Raw genomic sequence first — 25,447 nt, forward strand, 5'->3', positions numbered from 1 at the left:
TGTGACACGGAAAAAGTAATTACATTTTATTAGGTCATTTATATTGGTGTTACAACTAAATGAAAGAATTCTGAACATGTATAACATTTTAGGTTAGTCCCAAAATAGACTTGGTTGTTTAATTCAAGGATATAAATGCTACAGCATTTGGCAAATCTCTATCTTGACATCATATCCAAATCCATATCAGTGCAAATAAAAATAAAGTGCAAGCGATATACAGAAAATGTAAGTGATTTATGGAGTGAGGGACATGGATTTTTTTTTTTGTTGTTTATTTATTTTAAGTCCCATCACGTCAGGAATGAGTAACAATGTTAAGGTAAATGCTTATTTTCTGTCATTTCACAGTGTGATTAAACTTGAGTACCTCTAGGTAAAGCCTTTTTCTAGATGCGTTTGCACAGTGTTCATCCTGAATCACATGACAGAAATAATTTTTGCCTGTCAGCTCTGATTCATGTGTACATTTATAGACCTACTCTTAACATTTTCAACACTTTTTGGCTCACCGATAAAGTCCCTCTAAGCAATGCTTAAAGCAATCGAAGTCCTCACATCTTTGTTGTAACATGAGTTCACTATAAAGCCAAAAGGAACAAATTTTACTCTTCTGTCTGTATGTTATGTCTGGAAGGTCCATATATCTAAATAAATTCCATGTTAAGGACATAACATATTTGACCACACAGAGCTAAATACTAAGATCGTATTCCAGTTTCTCCAAATTTCCTATATGCCTGTTATTAAATAAAACAGTATGTTATTTCGAACATATAAAAGTCTAGCATGCTGCGGCTGTTGTACTCACAGACCCACCTCACAAGCAAATGCTCAAATCCTCATTGCGACTTTGTCTAAACTCATCAAAGGAGTAATCGCACAGTACTGGATCAATCTCCATGTGCTGAGATTCTCTGCCACTGAATGATTGACACGTCTTGTTCTCTCATTCACTCACTCGTAATGATTCACCTGATTTCCACTTCTATTCACACCTTGGTGTCCGGAAACTTGAACGGTGGAGTCAGCTACACAGGAAGAAATATATTTGATTTCAGAATTTATGAATTTATCCTTATGTATCTAAATGAACGCTTTCATTTAGAAGTGTCACACTTATGGCCATGAATTTAACAGTACAATTCTGACATTAAAATTACATGAACACATTGATAAGACAGAATGCAATGCAATGGTCTGCACTGGTTTGTGAGAGGCATGTTAGAAAATGAAAGCAACCCAATGGTGTCAAACGAGGTTGATGGTGGATGAGCCATGTAAATGTAATAATGACCATGGTTTTGAGGTTATATAACAAAGAAACTCAGTTTTAACAATCTACCTTAGGAACAAGCAGAGATTAGCTTGAACATGAACAACAGGCCAAAACATAACAGTCACAACAGGAAATACATGTAAACTTGAATTATGATGAGTTACTTGCAGTGTACTAAAAACTTTTAAAAAGAGTTCAATGAAACAATCTGCCAGGATGTTTTTTTGAGGTTGTATTATTCATTAATTAATGAATGAAAAGAAACCTTTAGAGGAACCAGACTCAAATGAGGATGGGTTCCTTTTTGAGTCAGGTTCCTCTCAAGGTTTCTTCCTCCAAGAGAGTTTTTTTCTTGCCACAGTCACCTCAGTCACCTCAGGCTTGCTCATTGAGGATAAATACAAACACATTTAAATAAAAGTTTTGTATTATATTAATCTTTGTATAATACATTTTTTTTTTGTTTTAATGTTTCTTATGTTCATTGTTAAGTGCTATACAGATGAATTTGAATTTGAATTTTGATTTTAATTTTAAAGTTCTGTCCTGATGAACCCACTGAAATCAGTCACAAAATGTAAAAGGTCATTTCCTTAGACTTGGGACTTCTGTAAACTGAACGTTATTCAGGAAATCAGATCTGAATTCTATTCCAGTCACATTAAGGCTAAGGAACATTTATTCTCTCTTCCCCTTTCCTCCACTGCTCCAGCTCTTTATCATTGTGTGGAATATAATTAAATTCATTTATGGTGAAACTGAATTGAAGTTTAAAGCACTGAATTCAGAAATATTAGATTGTTTCCACCACCTCAAATTGAGCTAAGCAGGTAAAAAAAAATACAATTAAAAAAGCATGAACACGTATGCACAAATGCTGTATTTACTAAGTGATGTTACATTTTACGAATACAAATACAAAACTGCTTATGGTTTCAGACCGTAAGTCATTCAGATTCATGCTGCAATTTATCACACTTAGTCATAGCCCTGGTGGTGCCACATATATGCTAAAGTAAAGAGGAAGAACAATGATTATTAATGCAACCCACAACATCATTATGATTTTTATATTAAAAAAAATTGAGGACCATAACTAGGGAATCGGACCTCATATTTGTGCTGTGCATTTGAACTTTATCAGGCCTCTGACCTGTTTCCATCTTTATTATTGCATTTCTAATCCCAAGCTATATTTTATGCAAAACTGGAACTGAACATGTGTGTTGACATATGTATATTTTCCAGTAGAACAAAGGAAAGTAGGAGTTAAGGAAGCACTGGGTGAGAATTGTGAACAGTGAACTGTGCACTGGTGTAGAAATAAGTGTTACAGAAATATGGGACAAGCTAGAAATAATCAGCAGTGGAGGTGGGGACGGATACTGTGCTTGGGTGCAGAATGCAATGAATTTGCTACACATTTGCATCTACAGTGGCGATGAACTGGGTGTTTGAAATTATGCTTGACATTGGCACTGACAGTATTGCTGTTCCAAACAAGAATTTTGTGTTGCTAATGTTGCCTGGTTTATGTCTCTAAAAGAGCAGAAATATCTAGATGCAATCTTAACAACAAGACTTGATAAACAGCTACACTTCAGCTTGTGCTCAGAGGCTTTACAGAGGCAAAAATCCTTTGATATGAGATGCTAACGTTCAGCGTTGTGATACAAAAAGTGTGTCTGAAAAGTCAGGGCTGCACAGAGATTTCAAGAATGGCAACTGGAGGGCAGTGTCCAGGAACTCTAGACAGAAATTCAAAATGGAGAAGATGGCAGATGGCTCTCCAAGAAAACTGCACAGATGAGTTGTAGGGAGGGGGAGAAAGAGGGAGAGAGAGAGAGAGAGAGAGAGGGAGAGAGATCAGGGAGCAGATCTTGCCCTGAGGGAAGCTACAATTCACAGTGAGAAGGCACAGGGCACTACAGTTCTCTCAGGGGGCAAGTGGCTTAACAGGGCAGCTGGTTAGGACTGTTGTCCCCACTTCAGAATATGGTGGTCTCGTACTTGGCACTGCAGGCCGGCCTGGCGGGATCACGAGGGTCAAAGTGCCAGCTGCTGCCCAAGGACTGCACGTCTGTCTCCTGCTCGATAGGCTCCATCTGCCAGGGAGGAGGGAGGGAGGAATGAGGCTGCAAATGCTCACCCACCACATGTGCCATAGAATGGGCATGACGCAGGAGAAATCACAGTGAACATATACAATTGCAACCTGTATGTGGTGTCCTGATATGGCGAATTGTGAACTGAGATAGTGAGCAACCTCATTCATTCATTTTAATGCTTTTGTTTTCAAACTGATTTGCACTGAAAGTGTTTCTGCACTGCAATTTATGTTTTTCTGTTTCTCTAATTAACTGTTATGTTGATTTTATAACTTAGATTTATGTTACAGAAATCATTTTGAGCTCTGTGTAAAATTATAAAATTAAAGATATTTTGCCAACAAGAAAGAAAGAAGTTAGCTACAATTTCACTGGCTGTCTAGCCAATTACATTAGCTGCTTGAATTTATGATATTCTAACACTGATGTTATTAGAAAAAAACTGTTGCCAGAAGGAGCCTGAAAAAAAGCTCATTATCACAATGAAGTTAATTATTTTCCAATTATAGCTCCAAGTGTTTTAATGTACATATACCACAGCGATTTCATTCTGACCAATCATATTCAAGAATTCAACAGCGCTGTGGTATAAGATTCATGGTAAACCTCGGTGATGCAAATTGAAAGCAGGCCTGCTCACTTTTTAACATACATAATATAGCTCTGAGCAAATCCTGCACGTAAACACATTTCTCAAAAGCAAGAAGCATTAGAGTCTTACAAAAAGTACACTTATTTGAGTACTCCTAAGTACACCACAATGCCTGGACCACCAGGCATCATGCCACAAATATTTTTAATGTGTCACTGCAACTGAATTCACTTTCTTAATCCAAAGCCAATCTTTAGAAATTTTGCATATATATACCATTTATCCATTGGAACTTGTCATGGTTGTAAACCTAATTCTGAAGAAAAAAAGGCTTCCCTTACAGAGATCTTACAATTAGTGGTATTACCATTATAAATCCAGTCAGGGCTCAAGCTAAGGGACATGAAAAACTACTTCCTGTGGAAGTAAGTAACCCATGTTTAACCAGTGGCTTAACAACCAAAAACCATAGGAGGAAAAGAATAGGACGGTTAAATAATGAAAAGTGAAAGAAATTAGTTAAAGCTGTAAATGATCAGAAGAGAGGATGGGAAGGTGTGAGGATAGGTCAGAAAGAAGGATAGATGGAAAGAAGGAATAAAAGAAAGTAGAACCTGAACTCCAGGGCTGACAGAGGGCAGTGGGAGGTAGGAGGGACGATGGGCAGAGCAGGTGTGACAGTAGCAGCAGCGACATTCAGGCACAGGGACTCCCTGTAAAAAAGAGGAATTTAAACAAAAACATACACGTTACAGGACCAAGACAGGAGAAGACACTGTGTAACATTTTGAACCCAATCGCTTTTTTTTTTGTATACAATGATGACACATGCTTTATGATGATACATGCTGACCCACAAGGTTTTGTAAGGAAACCAGGTCTTCAAGCTTTTCCAAGCTGTTTTTGGGTAGTGGTATAACCAGGGTTCTGCTTTAATTTTTAATCAGGACCATGTTATATCACATAGGTGTGGGCATACTACATGGGGGCTGTTCCATATTAAATACATGATATACTGTAGATACTGTAGCTGATGATAAGTTACTTTATGTAACACCATTTCTAGTTGTGCTACATTTCCCTGCAAAAATATCCAAATACTTTGCTGTTGCAAGACTTTTTCATGTGCAGATTTTTAAAAGTGTTAAATGTTATGAGAGTATTTGATATTTTCTTGTGCCGGAATTATAAAAAGTGGATGTTAAAACCATGGCAAAAAAATGCTTTTGATCCCCATGTGTGTCTTTCAGTATTGGTGTTAGTTAATAGAAACCTATGGGGAGTGCAGGTCAGCTTTTTTGTTCTTATCTTTATATTTATTACTCACCATTGTGCGGCGCATGCTGTTGCGAGATGAGACTGGCCTGCTCTTGGGTTCAATGATCTCAAAGTTTGCCCCACTGTAAGAACTGTGACGTCGTGCCTTCTGTGCCTGAAGAGCCATCTGATAGGCCACTTCAAAAGCCTGTCCCAGAGTCAAGATGATCTCATAGGTTTGTGTCTGCATTGAGTAACGACATCGGTAAGTGGAATTTATAGCAGAGATGCAAGGTTATGTTCTTGAATAAAAAAACTGACATGGAGAAAGTCTTGCTCAAAATGATTTAAAAACATTCACTCAAGAGGAGCTTTACTATTTCAGCATTAATGAAATGTGTTTAATCCTGGTAAATGTAATCAGGGATGGAAATCTCACCACTTCAACTGTAGTGAAAACATGGCAGAAGTGGTTCCCCGACTTTAAGTCTTTTGTAATGTATGCAAAAGTGCGAAGTTCATCAGGATCCTGAGCCGCACAAGAGATGTTCTGGATCTCATGCTCCGCCACGATAGCCTACAGGCGGAACAATGTTGGACATTGTTACAATTAAAACATTTTCTTTCCAAAGAGCTAATATAAAATGCCATTTGTTTTCCTATCGTTCTGAGTTTTGTGCTGGTGACTTTAGGTTATTCCTCATAAGTTTGGAATGAATAACTTCGTCCTTACCTTAGAGGCTGCGTCAATGAACTTGACTCCTCTATAGGTGATGGAGAGGATTATGACAGGGCCTTTTCGGTGGTCCTTTGATTTCTAATAGATGAGATGCAAAGAAGTAGTGTGGGTGTGTAAGTGTGGTGAGCTGATTCGTTTGAGCTTTTCATGCTGCTGTTCTATACTAGTTAATTGAATATTTACTGTATGTAAAACAGTAAGTAAAAATAGGCAGACAACCACAATGGTGAAGGGAAAAAACAATAAAAAAGCAGCTATTATACCAGCTATAATATAATATACAATATAAATAATTTTACAGTACTGTGTTTACCCTTATTCTTGAACAGGCTTCCTGTGTAGATTCAATACCTCGAAGGTCTTTGATTATGACAGACCCAAGGTACTATAAAGATGAAAACTCTGTGTTAAACAAGTTATGTTCGGTGTGATTTAAAAATAAATACTTTACATTGCCTTTAAGAACAAATATAGACAACTCGCATTACTCATAACCTGATTTTTTCTTGGTTTCATAGGACTTTAAATAGTTTGAAATGGTTTATCATAGAAACAGATTCTTAAATCCAGTTCACAACATAGAATATATTAGTACATGCAGGTATTACATTATTCATACACTATATACCCATACTGTGGAGAATGTGTTTATCATTGCATGAAACTATACATGTATAAAACATCTAAAGTTAAGCTTATAGAATACACTGTATAGACAATGTGGAGATTTGTGTGGACTTTGTATAATGTATCTTGCAAAACATTTTGTTTTATATACCTATGCCTTTTTACGTGTGTTGCTATGCATATACTGTATTTATAAATGTCTAAAGCTACAAAAATAACTTACACTAGCTTCATAGCAACAAGCCTCTGTGATGAGTTTTTCAGGATGGTGGTGCCATGTGGAAACAGTGGTATATGTAGCAGACTGGCTTGGGGTCCGCCGGGATTCCTTGTGTCGATCTGTATGCCGGTCCTTGATAAACATTTGGCAAAGACATAGAAATGCAAAATACATAGAAGGATATATAAACAAATAACATAATAAATCAGTCAAAATAAGATGTTTTTAAAAGCTAAACTGTGTAACTATATACTCTGTCCATTGTATTCCTCAGTTCTTTCTTTCTTTCTTTCTTTCTTTCTTTCTTTCTTTCTTTCTTTCTTTCTTTCTTTTTTCAATGTCTGATGCCTAATTGATTAGCCACTAAATTGTGTTACATTATAGAGCCATAAAATGTGTACACCTGATTATCACACCCATCTGGTGGCCTTCCCACTGTTGCAGAAAAATTGGTAGCACAGAACTGTACAGTATATCATTGTACGCTTTGTATGCATCCTGTTCCAGCATGACACTTCCCTGATCACCTGTTTAAGACTCATCCTAATTGACCTAACACACCTGATTAGACTCAGCCTCACTAACTATGCCATCCTGCTCAGTGTCACTGTGGATCTCTAGAATACAAGGCATAATGCAGGAATACACCCAGATGGGACTCTTATCAGGTACAGACCACCGTGCACACACATGGTCACACACACTCGTTGACCTCTAGTAGAGAATTTAGTGGAATTTAGAATAGCCAGTCTACCTAATGGCATGCTTTTTCGAAAATTGAAGGAAACATGGAGAACCAGGAGGAATGACAGTGAGAACATGCAAAACACCAAATTAAGGATTTAATCAAGTACAAATACATTATTGGAATTGAATAGATAATGCTTTTTCTTTCTTTCTTTCTTTTTTTTTCAATAAAAATTGACAGAAAAGGCATTTATTTGAGACTAGATACCATGGAAAGAAACCAGAAAGCAGTTACAGTCTCAATTTTGAAAGAAAGTTACCGGCTTAACTTTGCAGGACATGTACTATTCCTTGCCTACTACTGACTGGTCAAGGTCATGTTACTGTAAAATAGGCAATTATTAAAAAAAACTCTCTGAGATAAACTACAAAACTTCATATCTTTTTGTAGATAACTACAAAAAGATGTAAAACTGTCAGTGGCAGAATTCATACACCCTGCTGACAGTGCGGCTATTTCTGTCTATTAGGGATGTAAGAAAATCTGAATATATTAAGATTGTTCTCATAATGTGTTCTAAACAGATACTAATATCCCTACTGATTTTTAGAAGGTTTGCATATGAGTAGGAGGTTTTTATTTTCATGCAATGCAGGCTTGAGCCAAGTTCATCAACATAATATAAATAGAAACTGTATTCTGTAGAAACTTGCCCAAAATGAGCTGTTATGTATAGGCCACTGCTCCATATAGCCCACGCTGACCAGGCGTAGTCCACAAGGCAGAAATTCACAAATTCAGAATTGTATTATTTCAATTCAGATTTATTTGTATAGTTGTATAGTGCTTTTAACAGTTTAAAGTAGCTTTTCTGAATATATAAATTCAGTATAGGTATTTTAAATTTAAATTTGTCCCTAATGAGCAAGACAAAGGCAATGAAAGTGTTAACTTGTACATTCATTGTGGTTGCCTTTCTGAATCTTACTAACTAATTAAAGGGAAAAAATAATTCGAGGCTGAAAGCAACACTCTCTTCAATCTTTGTACTAGATAGATGTCAGGTCAACCTAATGTGACATTTTTGAAATGTAACATACCTAAATAAAGTCAATTAGCTAAAACATTATATGGTGGCTAAACTATTTGAAATAACTATTATATTACCGTTAAAGGGTAATATACTGTAATAGTTATTTCAAATAGCCACCATCAAATAGCGACTGTAATGTTAAACTGCAATTCCCTGATTAGGAGAGCTATTTGTTTTTAAAGTCAGCTTTCTTTCTTACATTAAGTTACACTTATACTGGTTAAGACTAATTTTGTCCTTAGCTGAAGTTGAGAAACCATACAAATAAATGAGCTGAATAAATTTGTTCTCTACGTTATTATTTATTGATAGAAAACAAGTGTCATTAAACCTATGATCTAGACCATGATGACCCAGTCCAACTAATACTGTATTAATCTAAAAATATAAATATAGTTAATTATAGACATTGTACATCAATCTACTTTAATTATAGATTAAGTAGACAGTGTCCTACATCAAGCATAACATGATCAAGTAGAAAGATTAATCAAATGCTGCTAGACAATAGTGCATTTATTTGGTTCTCTAAGATCACGTCTACTCTAGGAGTAAAAAAAAGCTTTTTTATGCAACCTTGTACCACCATTAGGAAGACTCACATGTGAGCGTGGCCTCTCATTGTAAGAGCGGAGTGAGACACTGCACTCCTGATCTAGCCCTCTGCCTCTTCTTCCATAATCCCCCAGTGGCAGTAGTGTGTCCATAGAGCGACTCGTATAAGGGTCCATATAACCAAGAGGTGCTGGGTTTTGAGATAAGAGATCTTGAATCTATACACAGACACACACACAATATTAAGTATAACACTGATTAGGTACACCGACCTTGTTGATACAGGTGTATATTTAGAAACTTTCACTGTCAGATTCTGACCACTACACCATTCTGGTTGAACATTTATCATTTAAACACTATCACTATTGAGTATAAAACTCTGGCACACTGCTCCACCTACAATATTAGTATCACTATGGTGAGTCAATAATATCTGCTCAGTGGTGATTTTGAGGTGGTCTCTTTCTGTTGATACAGCAAGAAGAGGGCTGGAAAAGTATGTGTGTACGAAGAGAAAAACTATGCTCCATAACTACAGTATACATCAACAAAATGTACCTACATTGGCTATAAAAATGCTTGCACACCCCTGTTAAAATTGCAAGTTTTTGTGATATCAACCATGATAAAAATTTTTTTTCAGTTTTCTTGTGGTAAAAAAAATACAATAACCTGTTTGCAAACCCTTTTACTAATATTTTTCGGTTGTGATATAGCATTCAGTCCTTTTGAGGAAGAGTCTAGCAACAAATCTATTAAATTGCAAGGGAATCTCCTGTGCACAACCCTCTTCAAGTTATTCCAAAGGTTTGTGACAGGCTTTAGATCTTGGCTCTGACTAGGCCATTCCAAAAGATTGATGTTTGTCTTCATCAATAAAGCCATTCCTTTGCTGACTTGGATTTGCACTTTAGGAAAAAATATCTGATTTATCTGGGTCTGAGTTATTATATTACAAAAAGCTGCAATTTTAACTATTTAGCTATTGACCAAAATGTAAATCACATACAGTTTGTCAGTCACCTTAAGCTGGGAGAAGTGGTTGGACTTTGAAGGTGCTTCCTCATAGGGTCGCTCTGCAATGGAAGCAATTATTCTTTTTCTGTGGCCAAGAAGGACAATTTTTAACACCTACAAAAGACAGATCACACAATACATTAGGCCTGGATGCACAGTTTTATTCAGATATTCGATATGCTCACAAAGTGCCTATACTTTAAAAAAAAACATTTGTAAAACTAAGTGAGAGGCAAATGTGAACCACTGTTACATTGACAATCTCCAGCTCCCACAGATTCTTCACACACTCAAGTGTGCGATAGCCACTGGATAAAAAGTTGTGGTGATACTCCCCAAGACCTAGATTGTCCAGCCAAGAGGCCAGTGAGGTACTGCCATCACAACCCAGAGCTTTCACCTAGAGATACAAACAAGTTTAAGAATGACATGTTGAATATTAAGCAAACATTTCGAGACTATTACAGATAATATGATAAATTGTACCTTTGGTAGACTTTTTGCTGCATGAAGAATTTTCTTCCTATGACCTGGGTCTGTGATGCCAATTTCTCTAAGGTCTTCATCTTCCATTACATTACTGCCCTGCACATTTTATCAAATTCAATTTGTTAAGCTAAATTAATTTAATAAATGCATACACTGGGGTGGCATCGAGGAGGCACAATCTAAAAAAATATATAACTTGTTTTTGTGTGCAAACTTGTGTACACATTGTATAGACACACACATTCAAATTTTATTCCTCCTCTTCTACTTATGAATCCTATGCATCCTATTATTTTCATTTTATGATACGATTTCTTCTATTAAAAATGCTGAATTATTAATTAATTTATATATTAAGTTAGTCTAACTATCACTTTTTCATGCATTCTGTAAAGAAATTAAGTAGACCGATGAATTGTAACATCACCATAATTTATTGAACTGGTGTAACGGTCAATGGTGACTCACCATAAAGCGCAGGTCATCAAATCCATTTAGTAGCAGCTTACTCTCATACTGTGGAAAGCCCACATGCTCCAGCCATTCCCCCACTGACTGCTCCAGTACCCGGCTTCCTGCAGTATCTGCTGAGAGAGGGAGGCGTTTGAGCAGTGAGAAGCCATTCAGTCGGTAGCAGCGGCACTCAGAGGCCGAGACATGGCACTGCCACATCATCTTCGGCCAGCAGAGCCACGGACAGCAGCAGCAGCACGGCACGATCCAGGCTTGGTTGAGGGGCCACCAAAAGCAGGGGCCCGCAAAACACAGAGATGAAAAGGAGCCCTTGTTTTTGGATGGAGGGCAGAGGAGGTAGAGATCAGTAGGTAGTCCTTTGTAAGAGTGGCTTCAAGGAAGCAAGTCCAGTTTGGAAAGATAATTTGCCATTGTCCTTCTAAAGTGAAGAAATGTAGAGGGGCAATGCATACATAGTTCACTCCCTTTTTATTTGATTCAAACTATTTGGCCTTAAAGGGGAGAGGGTTAGAGTTGTGAATGGAAGATCAGAATGTGCTCAGGGAACCTTGCGCTGCAGTAAGCTCATCACACCCACAGTGAGCTACAAAGAGGCAGCAAACTCCCTGATATGCATATGTTCTGTTCTCAGAAGTGCACAACCCTTTAGACTGTAAGTCTCAACCAAACCTATTTGGTGGTGTGTTAAATAAAACATACATACTATTACCCTTCTATCATATGCCTAATACAATGAATGCTCTAAAAATCACTGTATAATGTTGTAATTTTACTACAGTGCCAACTGCCTAGCGACAGGATACTATTCGCATCATGCCTGCTCATCTTGAGGATGAGATCCATGTTACATTTCCCTTCGATTTAGAATTCCGTAATCAATTAGAAACCCATCAGACTTGCATATACAGGCACTGCCAAATTAGCCAGCTCCCGATGACGACTGCTTTCTCTTCACTGCAATCCAAATGCTACTGGTCCTTCTTGGCTTATATGCACTCCGGTGGTCTAGCATGCCAGAGTAGAACACATCATCAAAGCAGGCAGAGGCAAAGCATGATCCAGCAGAATGCAGGTGAGCTAGAATGATAGAGAGATAGCCCCATCAGAAAAGCTTGCAGGTGGTTCCTTCTCTTCCCCTGAGCTCTGTCCTTGCCTGTCGTTCCTAAAGGTGCTGCTCTTGGGACCAGGCTTTGCTGCATCCCCAATTCAGGTGGCACACAGTCCCAATGGCAGCTGCAATCACCACTCACAAAGCAAAACATCCAGATGATACACTCCTCCTCCTGAAACCCACCGGCAGCTCTGTCCTTCCAAGGCTGCAGTAAACAATCCCTCGCTGTGGAAATTCCCTCATCCTAATCCCGTTCCTGCAATTGTGCTTCTCTTGCTCCTCCTTTTCCTTCTTTTGTGATCGTTCCCTCTCTTCTCTCCTCCTTGCGCTCTCTTTCATTGACACTGTCTTGTCTGCAAGCACTGCAGGGCTGCCATATGCTGGCTGATGCTGTGTGCTGCTGCACAGCATATACACGTTCTGTTCCCCCCCTCCCTTTCCTTACTGTCTCTCTGTTTCTCACACACTCTCCCCTCTCTCACTCTTTCTCTCTCTTTTCCACAATCAATCCCCATCCCCTCTCTCTCTCTCTCTCTCTCGCAGTGCCCCCGTCTCTTTTCTCCCCACTCACCATGCTGATTAAAATTGCACACAAGCACTCTGATCTTGCTGGTGCAGAAAGGACATCATCAGAAGCAGGAGCAGGAGATAGACAAACCCAAATCAAAAACCAGCATACCAGGATCAGCTGGAAAACGAAGGAAAAACATGTTGAGGTTGTTTTTTTTCTGCCCCATTGCACACTAAAGTGCTTCCAGGGTTTATGCAAAGAAATTAAATCACCACCAAGCCATACACCATGATAAATTACTATGGGGAATTACATCTGTGACCATTACACTGTACCTCTGAGTGCTTGGGCTGCATGCTAAATGTTAAGTCAGCAAAACGGACCACATCCAGATGAAATACCCACACACCCACACATACATGCACCCAACAGCCCCCCCCCCATCCACACACACACAAATAATTGTCTTACTATCCTTTTGAGGACCACACCTATGACTAACCATAAAGAACCCCCCATTCCCATGCCACCACCAAACCCCCACCACCCCATGCCACACACACCATGAATAGAAATTTTGAAAAGGATTCATGATATTTTCTATGAAATTTTTGCAAAGGTTACAACCGTTAGCAGATGCGCTTATCTAGAATGACTCACGGAAGTATTTTATAGTTTCCATTGAAAACATTCTCAGGTTAGGTCACAAGGTCAGGGACTAACATAGAAAAACATCTACATTAAATGTAATGTGAAATTAAAGGGTCATGCTATCCTTAATTATAGCATGATCTCCACTGATCACTCTAGCTTCCAGGTCACTTCCTGTTTTGTGTAAGCTCCATTTACAAAGTGTTGCTTATATTATGCATAACCCTTGCTTGATCTTTTGAACTTACTTATTTTGATTTGCCTTCTGCCCTTTACTGCTATTATTCATTCATTCATTCATTTTCTACCGCTTATCCAAACTACTCGGGTCACGGGGAGCCTGTGCCTATCTCAGGCATCATCGGGCATCAAGGCAGGATACACCTTGGACGGAGTGCCAACCCATCGCAGGGCACACACACACACACACACTCTCATTCACTCACACCCACACACACACACACTACGGGCAGTTTTCCAGAGATGCCAATCAACCTACCATACATGTCTTTGGACCGGGAGAGGAAACTGGAGTACCCAGAGGAAACCCCCCGAGGCACGGTGAGAACATGCAAACTCCACACACACACAAGGCGGAGGCAAGAATCAAACCCTAACCCCGGAGGTGTGAGGCGAACGTGCTAACCACTAAGCCACCGTGCCCCCCACTGCTATTATTACAAGTATTTTAACACTGCTTACTTAATGACAATGTTTATTGTATAAATATTGTATATTAAAACATCTGCACATGAGTCCTTATAATTTTATTCTCCATTGTTACTGAAAGCTTCCAGTAGAATCCAGTAGAACCTCGCAAGCTGTGGACCAGACTCACTTGTCAGGTACTGGGAGACCATGCTAAACATTTCCAACACATCTCGTCATATCCACATACCCACCTGTGTAACTCAAATGCACCACCACCATACACGTGTAAGGACCTGGAATTATCCTTACACAGACCTTGCATTGCAAAACCAGAAAAATTACAATGATTTCACAGAATTTTAGATGCAATGTTTAAAGCTTTCCCTCTCATAATGATAAAGATATTAATAATATTATGTAAATTCTTTCTCTGCTCAAATGCAAGGCGAGGGCCACAGACCCATAAAAGCCATAATCTGTGCTCCAACTATTAGATCCCTGATTTGAGCCAATATTAAAAGAGTTACTCAGATCTCTGGAAAGGATGCAGGAGAATTATTATTCAGGTGTCAACAGGGAAGACAATCCACAAGAAAGTGCTCATTGAACATTACACATTGAACTGGCTGTAAGAATGGACTTACGGAATTGCTATAGAGCAAAATACTGTGACAAGTTAATCAGCTCTCACTCACCCAACTTATTCAGCTGGCCATTGCACAATCCACACCTCACTGCCACACCATTAAATGAGAAAGAGGAAGTGTAAAGAAAGGAAATCGGAACATAGACCTCGCAAACCATACAAATGCTTGCTGCCAGAATATCTTGAATGGTGTTCACAATTTTAATATTTTCCAGGCCTTGGATTCAACAGCTACCAAAAATTTCTTTGACAATGATGTAACTACTCTTCTTTGATCCACTCCATGTTCATGTTTATAATGATTTAATGATTTTTATGGTTATCCATGACTAACCACCCATAACCCCATACAATAAAGTGGATTTGTAACCAAGCATTGAATTTATGATTATTTTAGCTTGTCTAATTACTTTTGATCCCTGAAATAGTGGGGATCATATATAAGAACTTTTGGACTGACTGTCATAACCAAACTGTTTGACCTAGTTGAAGTATTTAGTAAAGATAAGAAAGCATTAGAGGTACTCCCATTTTGTCCTTAGGAACACAAAGTGTTATCAGGTGGTCTCCCTTCCATGTAGGTCAGTCTAATATGTTAAAATATCAATGCACCGTCAGTATTTAGGGAAAAAATCAGCAGAAGACAACCTTTATTACCTCTGCAAATTATGAACACATAGTAATGCCTTATGGCTATCTTGAGAGAAAATATTACTGTCTGTATTGATAATATTCTAATATATAATATATAATAATATTATGTATATTCCTCTTTAGAAACTGAGCATGTGGAGCATGTCTGGCAGGTGTTGGAAAAGTTCATGTAGAAAAACATCTACATTAAATGTAATGTGAAATTAAAGAACCCTCAGTGTCAGTGTTGGGCCATATTTTTGCTTCTCCGGTAGTCAAGCTGGTCTAAAAAAAGAAGAGAAAAAATTTCTGCCTGGTCATAACCATGAACTGTGCAGTGGTTCTTACAATCTGACAGGCAACTTAGTGCATTTGATTTAAATTCAAGCTCGCTGACAGACCAGGGTCTAAAAACACAGAAGCTGAAGCACTGTTCTAAACTAATGATGGAAATCTGGAGTTAGCAATATAATGCCTTTAACTGGCATCATAGCATCCAACAGATGGAAGATCAATAAAAACATAATGCAACACAAAGAACCCATAGTTCCAGAATACTCCCAGAATAATGTCCTTGTATAGCAAACTAATTTTGTTGGTATACATTTCTATTTATTATGTCATTCTGGAATTAAGAGAAGGATCAACCTAATCATCTATTCAACCTAATCATGGTTAAATCCTGGTGGCTTTGAATAGTGTATAGTGACTTTTCAATTATTCTCCAAGCCTTTGAACTATTCTTCAAGCCTATCAAGCCTTATCCCAATCTAGGACCCCATCTACACTTACTTAGTGGAGTCCTGGAAACACTGCCAGTTTGATAAAGTCGCTGAAAAAAAAGCTCTATCTAAATTTCAAGCATAATTCCCTTAGTTATACAGTATATGTTATTGATCAATTTCCTAAGGCCTGTTGTATGGTACATTTATTTATTACTATAATATACCAGAGGATATTGTGTCTGACAGAGGAAGGTAGTTGACTTCTCAGTTCTAAAGGGCATTCTCTAAACAACTTAGAACAATGGTTTTTAAAACATTAGCACTAGTCTTTTATATGGTTATCATCCAATGGCCAAGTGGAGAGACTCAACCAGGATAGTGGCAGATTCCTGAAATGCTACTGCTCCTAAAATCAGAAAAGGATGCACAGAACTAACTCACCCACTCTTTTATAGAATTTACACCAATTCATTGTGTCAGGGTAACAGTTAACAAGTCATCTGTTAACGACTGCTATATTCAAGGTATGACATAATTCACATAGACCTGTGATAAATATTTATGGCCAGGGCCTTCATGGCATGAACTGCCTCTACCTGTGGTCTGGCAAACCCTCTGAAATACTTAATATGATGAAATACTGAACCTCCCTGAGGGTATATTAGTGAAGCAAGGTTCTTTGAAAATAAGCAATACAGAATGCACCTGACTGCTGACTCAGGCAGAGGTTCTGGTTCTCAAACAGGTATCTCAATATTTTCCATTATAAAATTATCTCCTCAACACAGAATCAGATGCCTGGAAGATAGACCAGCATACATCATCTAAAGCCTTCTTAATTCCAAACACCATATTTTGTGCCTGGGGAGAAATTTTATGAACTGGGGAGGGTACAGTCATGATTAATGGTCATGGGTTTTATCAGAGATCATTCTGGTTTCCTCACTGACCAGAGACTTTCAAACAGCTGGAACCAAATTCCTTGTGCGTGTCAATTCTGATTCTGATTCTGATTCTGAACAACTGGACAAACCAGCTCCCATATATAATGGCAGACCCTGTCTCAACATTTGGAGAAGCCTGTCAGAGAGGCTGAGAATTACACTGAGAATTTTTCAGTGACACTGTGTATTGGATTGTTTAAAATGAACTTTTTTGTAAGAATATAATAAGTTCTGCACGTACTGTAGATCCTCGTTCCTCAATCAAGCATTATGCTAGCATATATTTCTTAAGCAGTGATTTTGTTTACAGTATTCTGTAGACAACATGAAAGACATGATGAAATTTATCCCTGTCTTACACACCATTTTGCATGCACACAGAGCATTATGGAACTGAACAGTGCTTATAACCTCAAGAGCATGAATACAGTATCTCCCCAAATGATTTCAGTACAACACACTTTCAATGAATACCAAAAACTATAAGGGAGTTGCATGTACAGTACTTCAAGTACTCATGCCACATATTAATATTATGTTTCTTATACAATTAAAGAGTTATTAATGCTAATTTGTAATTAAATTGTTGAATGTATAATTTATAATTCTGCTGTGACTTATACAGGTAATGCAGATACACATTTCAAATGCAAATTACAATACAAACAATTACATTTAGGTTTACTCTGCACACCATATAAATTACCCTTCAGCATGGGTAAAAGCACAGAGTTAAATGGCTTTATTGTATTATCTTCTATTGTTAGTCACTAAATTGCTGACACTATTACAGGGACAGACATGATAAAGCAACAAAAATGGAGCACTAATAAATACTTTACTTCTACAAAAAGCACCATATGAGGTCATAACATCACAAAGAAATAACTTCTAAAGAAGAATAGTCATACTCCTACATTCGTCTTGCCATGACTGTACAACAGGAACAGTATCACTCTAGAAAAAGCATGTCAAAATTATAAAATTTTTCCCAATTATAGGCATCGTTTTGGGACATAGGCAAAGTGAGGAAAAAAGGAAGCTTAAGGCCTAATTACCAAGGGCTACAGGCATGATGAGTACTGTTGTGGAATTAGGCCACTCCATAATAAATCAGGCCAAGCCATCCATTTTTATGTCACTTAGTGTATGTATCAAAATATCAACTATGAAAATGCTGGGCAAAGTGACACCCAAAGTGACTGAATAGATATATCAGGCAGGCATGAATTGATGTACAATTTCCACTGAAATGTCTTAACCTCCAAAGCTTACTTTTTGAGCCTGTGAGTAAATGAACAACATCTATTATTTATTTATACCACGATCGACTGAAACATGTAGATGTAATTTAGTCAGTGATATTATTGTTTTAAATCAATTGTTAGTTTGTCACAAAAAAATCTGCTAAAAATGAGTGACATTTGACTGGGTGAGCACAGGAAGCTTTGATATTGAAGAGTAGTGCTCCTCAGCAGACTATTTTGCATCACTAGTCAGAGAAGCAGAGTACAAAAATAAAACATGCACTCAGAAGGAAGTAGAATAATATGGTGAAATCTAACAACACTCCACATATATCCTATCTTGTAGTAGTTACAGTGTGCATTCATTTCAAGTGTCATTACTGTATGTCCTATGTAATCTGTTTTCATTTAATCATAAATGCTTGTTGACAAACAGACAGACAGACAGACAGACAGACAGACAGATAGATAGATAGATAGATAGATAGATAGATAGATAGATAGATAGATAGATAGATAGATAGATAGATAGATAGATAGATAGATAGATAGATCGATAGATGATACAAAGCTGACTTGCGCAATTAATGAAATAATTGCCTAAGGTTTGTTGACATGCAATTCATAAAACAGCCCACAGTTCAACTACTTCAGTGTACTTGAGGTTTGTCCTGCTCTTAGAAATCAGAAGAAATCTGAGGAGACAGTCACTGCCCTTGTCCCTCTGTGGTGTAGTTTTACCTGCTGGTTGGTGTTCCTTAGAGAGTTCAATGCCGCTGTCAATCAATGTCATGGTCTTCTCAATCTGGTGGAGGATAATGACAGGGGCATAGTCAGTGATATCTTTAAAACTGTATTTTTTCCCAGATAGCAAAAAAAATATATTTAATAGCAGTAAAGAATTTTTCACATTCAAGCTCATTGCATGAGCAACTAATGTATTTTGATTTTGATCATCTTTTACACTAATCACAAGAGAAAAATAAAATTAACCTTATGAACAAATATATAAATTAATTTCTACTCACAGAGACTTAAGACCAGTTAGCATATAATTTTCAAAATGCAGCACATCTGTTGCTACCTGTCTGCTATGTCAGTTGCAAGTTTTGCCAGTATCAATAATGAATGTCACCCTATGACCATGGTCAGGATAATCTATAGTTAGATGAAAGAATGAATAATTATCTGAATGAATGACGAACTGTTTCCCAGCACCAGGAGACCTTAGTTGATGTTTTGATTTCACTTGATTTCATTAGGTATACATTTCAATAGATCTATAAATCTATAAATGTTTCAAAAGTAATATTATAACTGTTAAAACTCATCACTGTGCTACTGGCATCAAAAAGGTCCTGGATTCCTTTAGCGTTCGCACACCAGTGCCAAAATGGAAGATACCCTGAAGCGATACAGCCCTTCACATTTTCCACTCCAAATGAACCTACTTGCATTCTATATCGGACCGCCCACCCCATGGCCATCTATCATCACAGTTTCTATAGATATACCTTGCCAACCTCAGGACAGCTCCTGCTGCAGATGCAACATTTAGATAAAGCTATTTTAGTGGAGAGTCATTTTTTTATTTATATATGTGTTTTATGTATATATATGTATATATGTCATCATTCTTTATATAGTCTGAGACAGGACTTTGAACAGAAGCCTTTCATAAAGCCTATATTAAAATCACTTTCTTAAACCACATCTGCTTTAAGAAAACAAATAAGTACATGTTCTCTTCCTCGAATTCTGGTGAATAAGATTGAGATTCTACAGTTGATACAGTATTAGGTAAACACAAAGTCAGCACTTTCTATTCTTAAAAAGAAATGAAAGCTTGATCATTAGCTAATGGACTGCATTAGTCTTGGACTTCTGTTTTTAAATTGCTTAGGTTTGTTTTTAGCTATTTTTAACATCATAAACTCCCTTTTTTAAGTGTTATGTAAGATGAAAATACCAAATTCCATTACACTGAAGGCATTTAGGGTTGACCACCAAATATTTTGATGAGCAAAAGTATTATATTATATTACAGTACAGTCGTGGCCTAATGGTTAGAGAGTCTGACTCGTAACCCGAAGGTTGTGGGTTCGAGTCTCGGGCCGGCCGCGACTGAGGTGCCCTTGAGCAAGGCACTGAACCCCCCAACTGCTCCCCGGGCGCCGCAGCATAAATGGCTGCCCACTGCTCTGGGGGTGTGTTCACGGTGTGTGTGTGTGTGTGTTCACTGCTGTGTGTGTGCACTTTGGATGGGTTAAATGCAGAGAACGAATTCTGAGTATGGGTCACCGTACTTAGCCATATGTCACTTTCACTGCAGTACATTATATTAAATTACTAATAGTCTTAACAACAGTTACATTATATTTCATTTACGAACATTTAATTTTATTTAATTTGGTTGCATATTCCTTGCTTGCAATAACTGCTTCTAGCTGGTGACCCAATGACTTCACCAAAATGTTGCATTCTTCTTGCAATCGTCTTTCAGACATGCTGGGTTCTTCCATCAGCCTTCTCTACAGAAGGAGAAAAAAGGAGAAATACATGCTCGATTGGGTTAACCGATGATGTCTTAATTTGCCAGTCTAAAAGCTTCCAGTTTTTCATCTTTTGAATTCCTTTGCTGTGTTAGCTCTGTGTGTTGGTTTATTGTCTTGTCTTGCTGCATGATGACTTTGATTGAAAGCAGTCCAAATCTTACTGCTGATGAGTGGTTTGCATTTTTATTTATGTTCTCAGAATCTTCTTAGATCAGCAGATTGTTTGATAGCTTCATCCCTGCCCCTTGGAGATGGTTGGTGATGTCATTGGTGATGTCTTTGTTTTTCAAGACATTCCAAATTGTTCTGCTCTAGGACTCTGACTATTTACCCTCTTTTCACAGCTTCACAATGGCTTACTTGTCTGGTCTTTATGATGCATTAACCTTTTTAGCAACAAATGCAGTCTCTAAAAGTTATTCCAAGAATTTCACAGGGAACTAACTCTTGAAATGTGATACCCTCATAAAAATTGTATATTCCAACAACCAACCATTCACCCACACCCGTACTGCATGTGTTTTTGCACCAAAATAGACAAAATGACTCACGTTCTCCCAAATTGCTCATTCTATTCTTTTCATGCACAAGGTGGCCAGAATTATCCAAACACAAACTGGACCACAAATCACAGGCAAACAGCATCAAAATGCTACACTGGTATGCAAAACAAGCCAGCTGCTGAACAGACCTTTTTACAGACCAAACAACCAAAGATCATAATTGGTTCCACTGTTGTAAACGAAGAAGAAATTCCATCATGTCTGGGCACAAAAGCATCAAAACTAGATAGAAAAAAATAATGAGACAAATGTAGGTCCATTTTCTTTAATACTGATAAACAAAATAACAAAAATAACATGAGTCCGCAGAGCAAACTTCTTTATTCTATTTAGTACAGGCGAGTAACCTTCTAAAGGGTGTCTGAATGAAAGGAAGAATCTGAACATGCTTTTAGACACCAAGTTTATCCATTGAAAAGCCCTTCACAAGGCATGTAGTGTCACCAAATGACTTCAGAATCTTCAGTATACTGCACCAACAACTGAGGTGGGATGAAGTGGCAAGAGGTGTTTGCAGAAAGACTGTGCAACCATCCAATTTTGCAGCGATTGTGCGATGCAATCATTACCACATGGTGCAACATTTCTGCAAAAGGGATGCATCATCTTTAAGAAATCGTGCATTTATTTATATTTATTAATATTTAATAATATATATATATATATATATATATAAATATTTATTCAGAAATTTTCAAATAACGGGTAAAATAAGTATTTTTTAAAATTGAAATATATGAATGAACATAATATGAATGAATGAAATTAATTGTAATCTTTGAATTGTAGCCTTTTAACTTGCATTAAGTTACCGTGTTGAAATTAGAGGGTTGATATTTCTGGCCTTAAGACATTATACATGTACAGGCATTATGAAAAAATATACATTATTCACTGTATATGTATAAATAATTACTCTTAAATAAAATATTTTAATTTACAGCAAGCATTATAAATTTAGATGGTTTGTACACATTAGAATTGTTTTTGTTATGCTGAATCTCGGAAGTATGGTGATAAAGAATGTGGAGAGACAGCGAAACATTAGTTACTGAAGTAATAGCCCTAAGCCTCAAAGTTTCAAGGCTTTGGAAAAAACTGAAATTATTTCTGCAGAGCCAGCAATAAAGAGTGTCACACAAGGTCCATGATAACGAGAGAGCTCGTGAAGATGTAAGAGCCAGCAGTTTTAAGAAAATGTAAAGAGGAAGGGTAATAAAGATTTAATGTTGGGTTGGCCTATGTGCCAGAGAGGTAACAAGATTACAGGCTCTGAAGACTAACCGCAATCTCAAGTAATGGATTGATGTATAGAATGTTGGACTTCTTTCTTTGTCAGAGCTGAAAGTATTTAGAGCCCAATTGAATGCTATTCTGTATTCTTTATGGAATAATAAAGAGAACCATGATAGTTTTTCCATATTTTACTCATTACAGGACTATGCAAATATAACTCTTCATTTATATAGCATTCAGTCAGAATTCAGTATTCAATCAGAATTTTCAAGCAAAAACTCTAATTATTTTTCATCCCCTATATTTTCCTTCTTGTATGCCTCTCTTGCTAATTAAAAATTCACTCATCTTATCTATTCGATACATAAATTAAAAATACAGCCATATGTGCTAGGAATGTCAGACTGCCTGCTCAAATAAGAAATATATATATATATATATATATATATATATATATATATATATATATATATATATATATATATATATATATATAATTTTTTTTTTTTTTTTTTTTTTTAAATATCCCTTCATTAAAAATTCACACATCAGTTACTTGTTAGTGTGTATTTATATATGTACAGGTACTGCAAAACATTTATTGTATAGATGTATACATGTTGCTAGTTTGCAGCATCATAGATTGTAAACCGCTGATGGCCCAAAGTACATTTATATTGAAACACAACGGTATTTATTTCCATCTCCCTCACAGGCACATATGTATTTTAACCTGCTGTGTAACCAGTCTAAAGCAGGATGTCCTTAAGAACCGGACACTCCACCCTGGTCAGCCAAGCAAAACATGAAGCTTTTACTGACCATTGTTTTGTCACTCTGGTCATACATCATTTGAAATTTTTTCAGTGGGCTTAGAGCCACCTGATATGATGAAGCATCTCTTTCCTATGATACTCCTAATTTACATAAGTAATATTGTGTAAGTATTATATAAATTGTATACTATTCTTATACATATTTACAGTATCAACAGGTACACATTTCATTATCATTCACACTGATGGGAAATGCTGATAAAGCACATTGTAGCACTGGCTCTTTTCATTACTCAAAGCCATCAGGAAAGCAAAGAAAATGGAGAGGAGGGAAGGGAAAGGGAATGCGCTGAGCGTGGGTTGACCCTTTGGAAGATGCCTGAAAAAATGTGGAGTGACAGCTTAGACCCAATTAGCCTGGTGCACCACAGACTGTGTGGAGGATCATGAGGGAACAATGGACTCAGCCTGGCACTTGCACTGCTTTGCTTTCCATCCCTCCTTTAGTCCTCCATACTTCTGTGTCAAGCTCCTTTTTACACCTACTTTTCTTGCATTTTTATGTTAACCCATTCTTTTATTACCACTCCACCCCAACATGCTTACCTCTTCCCAATCAGCAGTAAGTGAGGACAGTCGATCTATGTGTGTCCTCTCCATCCAGCACTTGATCTTGCACTTGTTCTTTTCACCCAGAGCTAAATTCTCTTCACAAGGAGCCAGTAAGTCTAAGTCTGACTTGGAGAGGCTACAAGAAAGCTTCACATGCCCACATGGCTGCCTCCTGGCCTGGGTCGAAGACTCAGGTGAGTGACTGAATTCATCTTCAGCCTGTTCCAGACCGGTGACTGGAACATAATTCAAATCCAGAGGTAGCGTGGACATCCCTGGAAAATGTTCTGGTATGTCTATGCAGTAGAAAAAGCCCTGCTGTGCAGAAAAGTAGACAGATATAACAGTTTTATCTCATAGTCATAGGGAATATGAAGCCTTGTTTCCCCTTTGCTGTATTCTTCAAACTGTTGCTATAAATGTTTCTGAAATAGGCTTGAAATGGGGAGCATGAGGTTGCCTTTTCTGCCTCTGTTCACACGGTCCACCCACAGTATATGTGCTCTTGCCCACCCCATTTTGAGAAGCTCAAAAAGTTTATAAACAGTCATTTCCTCCTCCCCCCCCCCCTCTCTCTCCTTTATCTTTTGCCAGTTTCAATGAGAGAGAGAGAAGGGACAGGCTGGTGCTCAAAGAAACAAGGAAACAGAAGTAAACACAGAGATCAAATATTGTTTGCTCTACCTTGGTACACACATGGTGTTTATGACAGTCTCTGTAGATGAAGCTTTGATGAGACTGACTTGTCTCCTGTTATGGGAGTAGACTTCATCAGTCACCAGAGATTCTGGCGATCACATGTCCTTGTCTTTTTTCATACTGACAGGCTGGATAATCAGGTTATCGAGGCACTGTGAGCCAGTGCCCATTCAATGAATATGTGTTTATGTGTGATTCACAAGTTTCCTAAAAGCGGAATACATTCCAATCATATAGCATGAATTCTGTAACAACGCTATTTGAGAAGTACAAAACGTGCAAGCTATATATTAACTATCAAAATCTAAAAAAGTGCTGAAGAAAGACCTATCACATTTCTATCCACATGTTCAAGTATGTCCATAAACTTTGAGCTATACATCACCAATAGAGGGCAAACTACTAAATACACTTTCCAGATTGGTAAGTTTTCCTCTTACAGATGATACAATATTTAATTTCACTGCTGTATTTCAACATGATGTTTAAATACAGGACATGAAAAACATGTCCGCTTCCCCTTCTGTGTCAATCTACAAAACAAGATAAACACACACTCACACACACATACACACACAGACACACACACACATACACACACACATAAATACACAGACACCACTTTCCTTGCTGATTCAGCCTAGATCTAAGAAATCACTTCTGATTGAGAAATTGATATGCAGACATTGGTGCATAAGGTGGTATTCTAGAAACACGTCTAAGGCTACAGAGGGACCTCCATGACG

General features: G+C 37.5%; 1 protein-coding gene across 3 annotated transcripts; it reads right to left on the reverse strand.

The window, feature by feature from the left end:
• Positions 1 to 11: 11 nt before the first annotated feature.
• anks1ab (ankyrin repeat and sterile alpha motif domain containing 1Ab) lies at positions 12 to 24,500 on the reverse strand. 3 transcript variants are annotated; one of them, XM_027147193.2, is made up of 14 exons: positions 23,997 to 24,500; positions 19,002 to 19,065; positions 11,136 to 11,254; positions 10,665 to 10,763; positions 10,432 to 10,578; positions 10,185 to 10,292; positions 9,206 to 9,376; positions 6,826 to 6,954; positions 6,289 to 6,360; positions 5,970 to 6,053; positions 5,676 to 5,813; positions 5,307 to 5,480; positions 4,594 to 4,692; positions 12 to 1,031 (listed from the first exon to the last, which is right to left on the reverse strand). In XM_027147193.2, exons 1-14 carry the CDS (start codon positions 24,273 to 24,275, stop codon positions 993 to 995), a joined length of 1,722 nt encoding a protein of 573 aa, XP_027002994.1. In that variant the 5' UTR covers positions 24,276 to 24,500; the 3' UTR covers positions 12 to 992. The 3 variants fall into 3 exon arrangements, with proteins under 3 accessions (XP_027002994.1, XP_027002993.1, XP_027002992.1); XM_027147192.2 differs by lacking the exon at positions 12 to 1,031 and adding an exon at positions 2,141 to 3,384 and having other exon boundaries at positions 11,136 to 11,251; positions 23,997 to 24,499; XM_027147191.2 differs by lacking the exon at positions 12 to 1,031 and adding an exon at positions 2,141 to 3,384 and having other exon boundaries at positions 23,997 to 24,499.
• Between the last annotated feature and the right edge of the window lie 947 nt (positions 24,501 to 25,447).

The sequence above is a fragment of the Tachysurus fulvidraco genome, chromosome 5 (genome assembly GCF_022655615.1).
Source record: "Tachysurus fulvidraco isolate hzauxx_2018 chromosome 5, HZAU_PFXX_2.0, whole genome shotgun sequence".
NCBI classification, from domain to species: domain Eukaryota; kingdom Metazoa; phylum Chordata; class Actinopteri; order Siluriformes; family Bagridae; genus Tachysurus; species Tachysurus fulvidraco.

Coding starts and splice junctions, on each gene's coding strand:
- anks1ab (XM_027147191.2), bottom strand. CDS start 24,275: ATGTCCACGCTACCTCTGGATTTGAATTATGTTCCAGTCACCGGTCTG. Junction 11,255..19,001: donor TAAGGAACACCAACCAGCAG/GTAAAACTACAC, acceptor TCCCTCTCTCAG/CAGATACTGCAGGAAGCCGG. Junction 5,814..5,969: donor TCATTGACGCAGCCTCTAAG/GTAAGGACGAAG, acceptor TTCCGCCTGTAG/GCTATCGTGGCGGAGCATGA.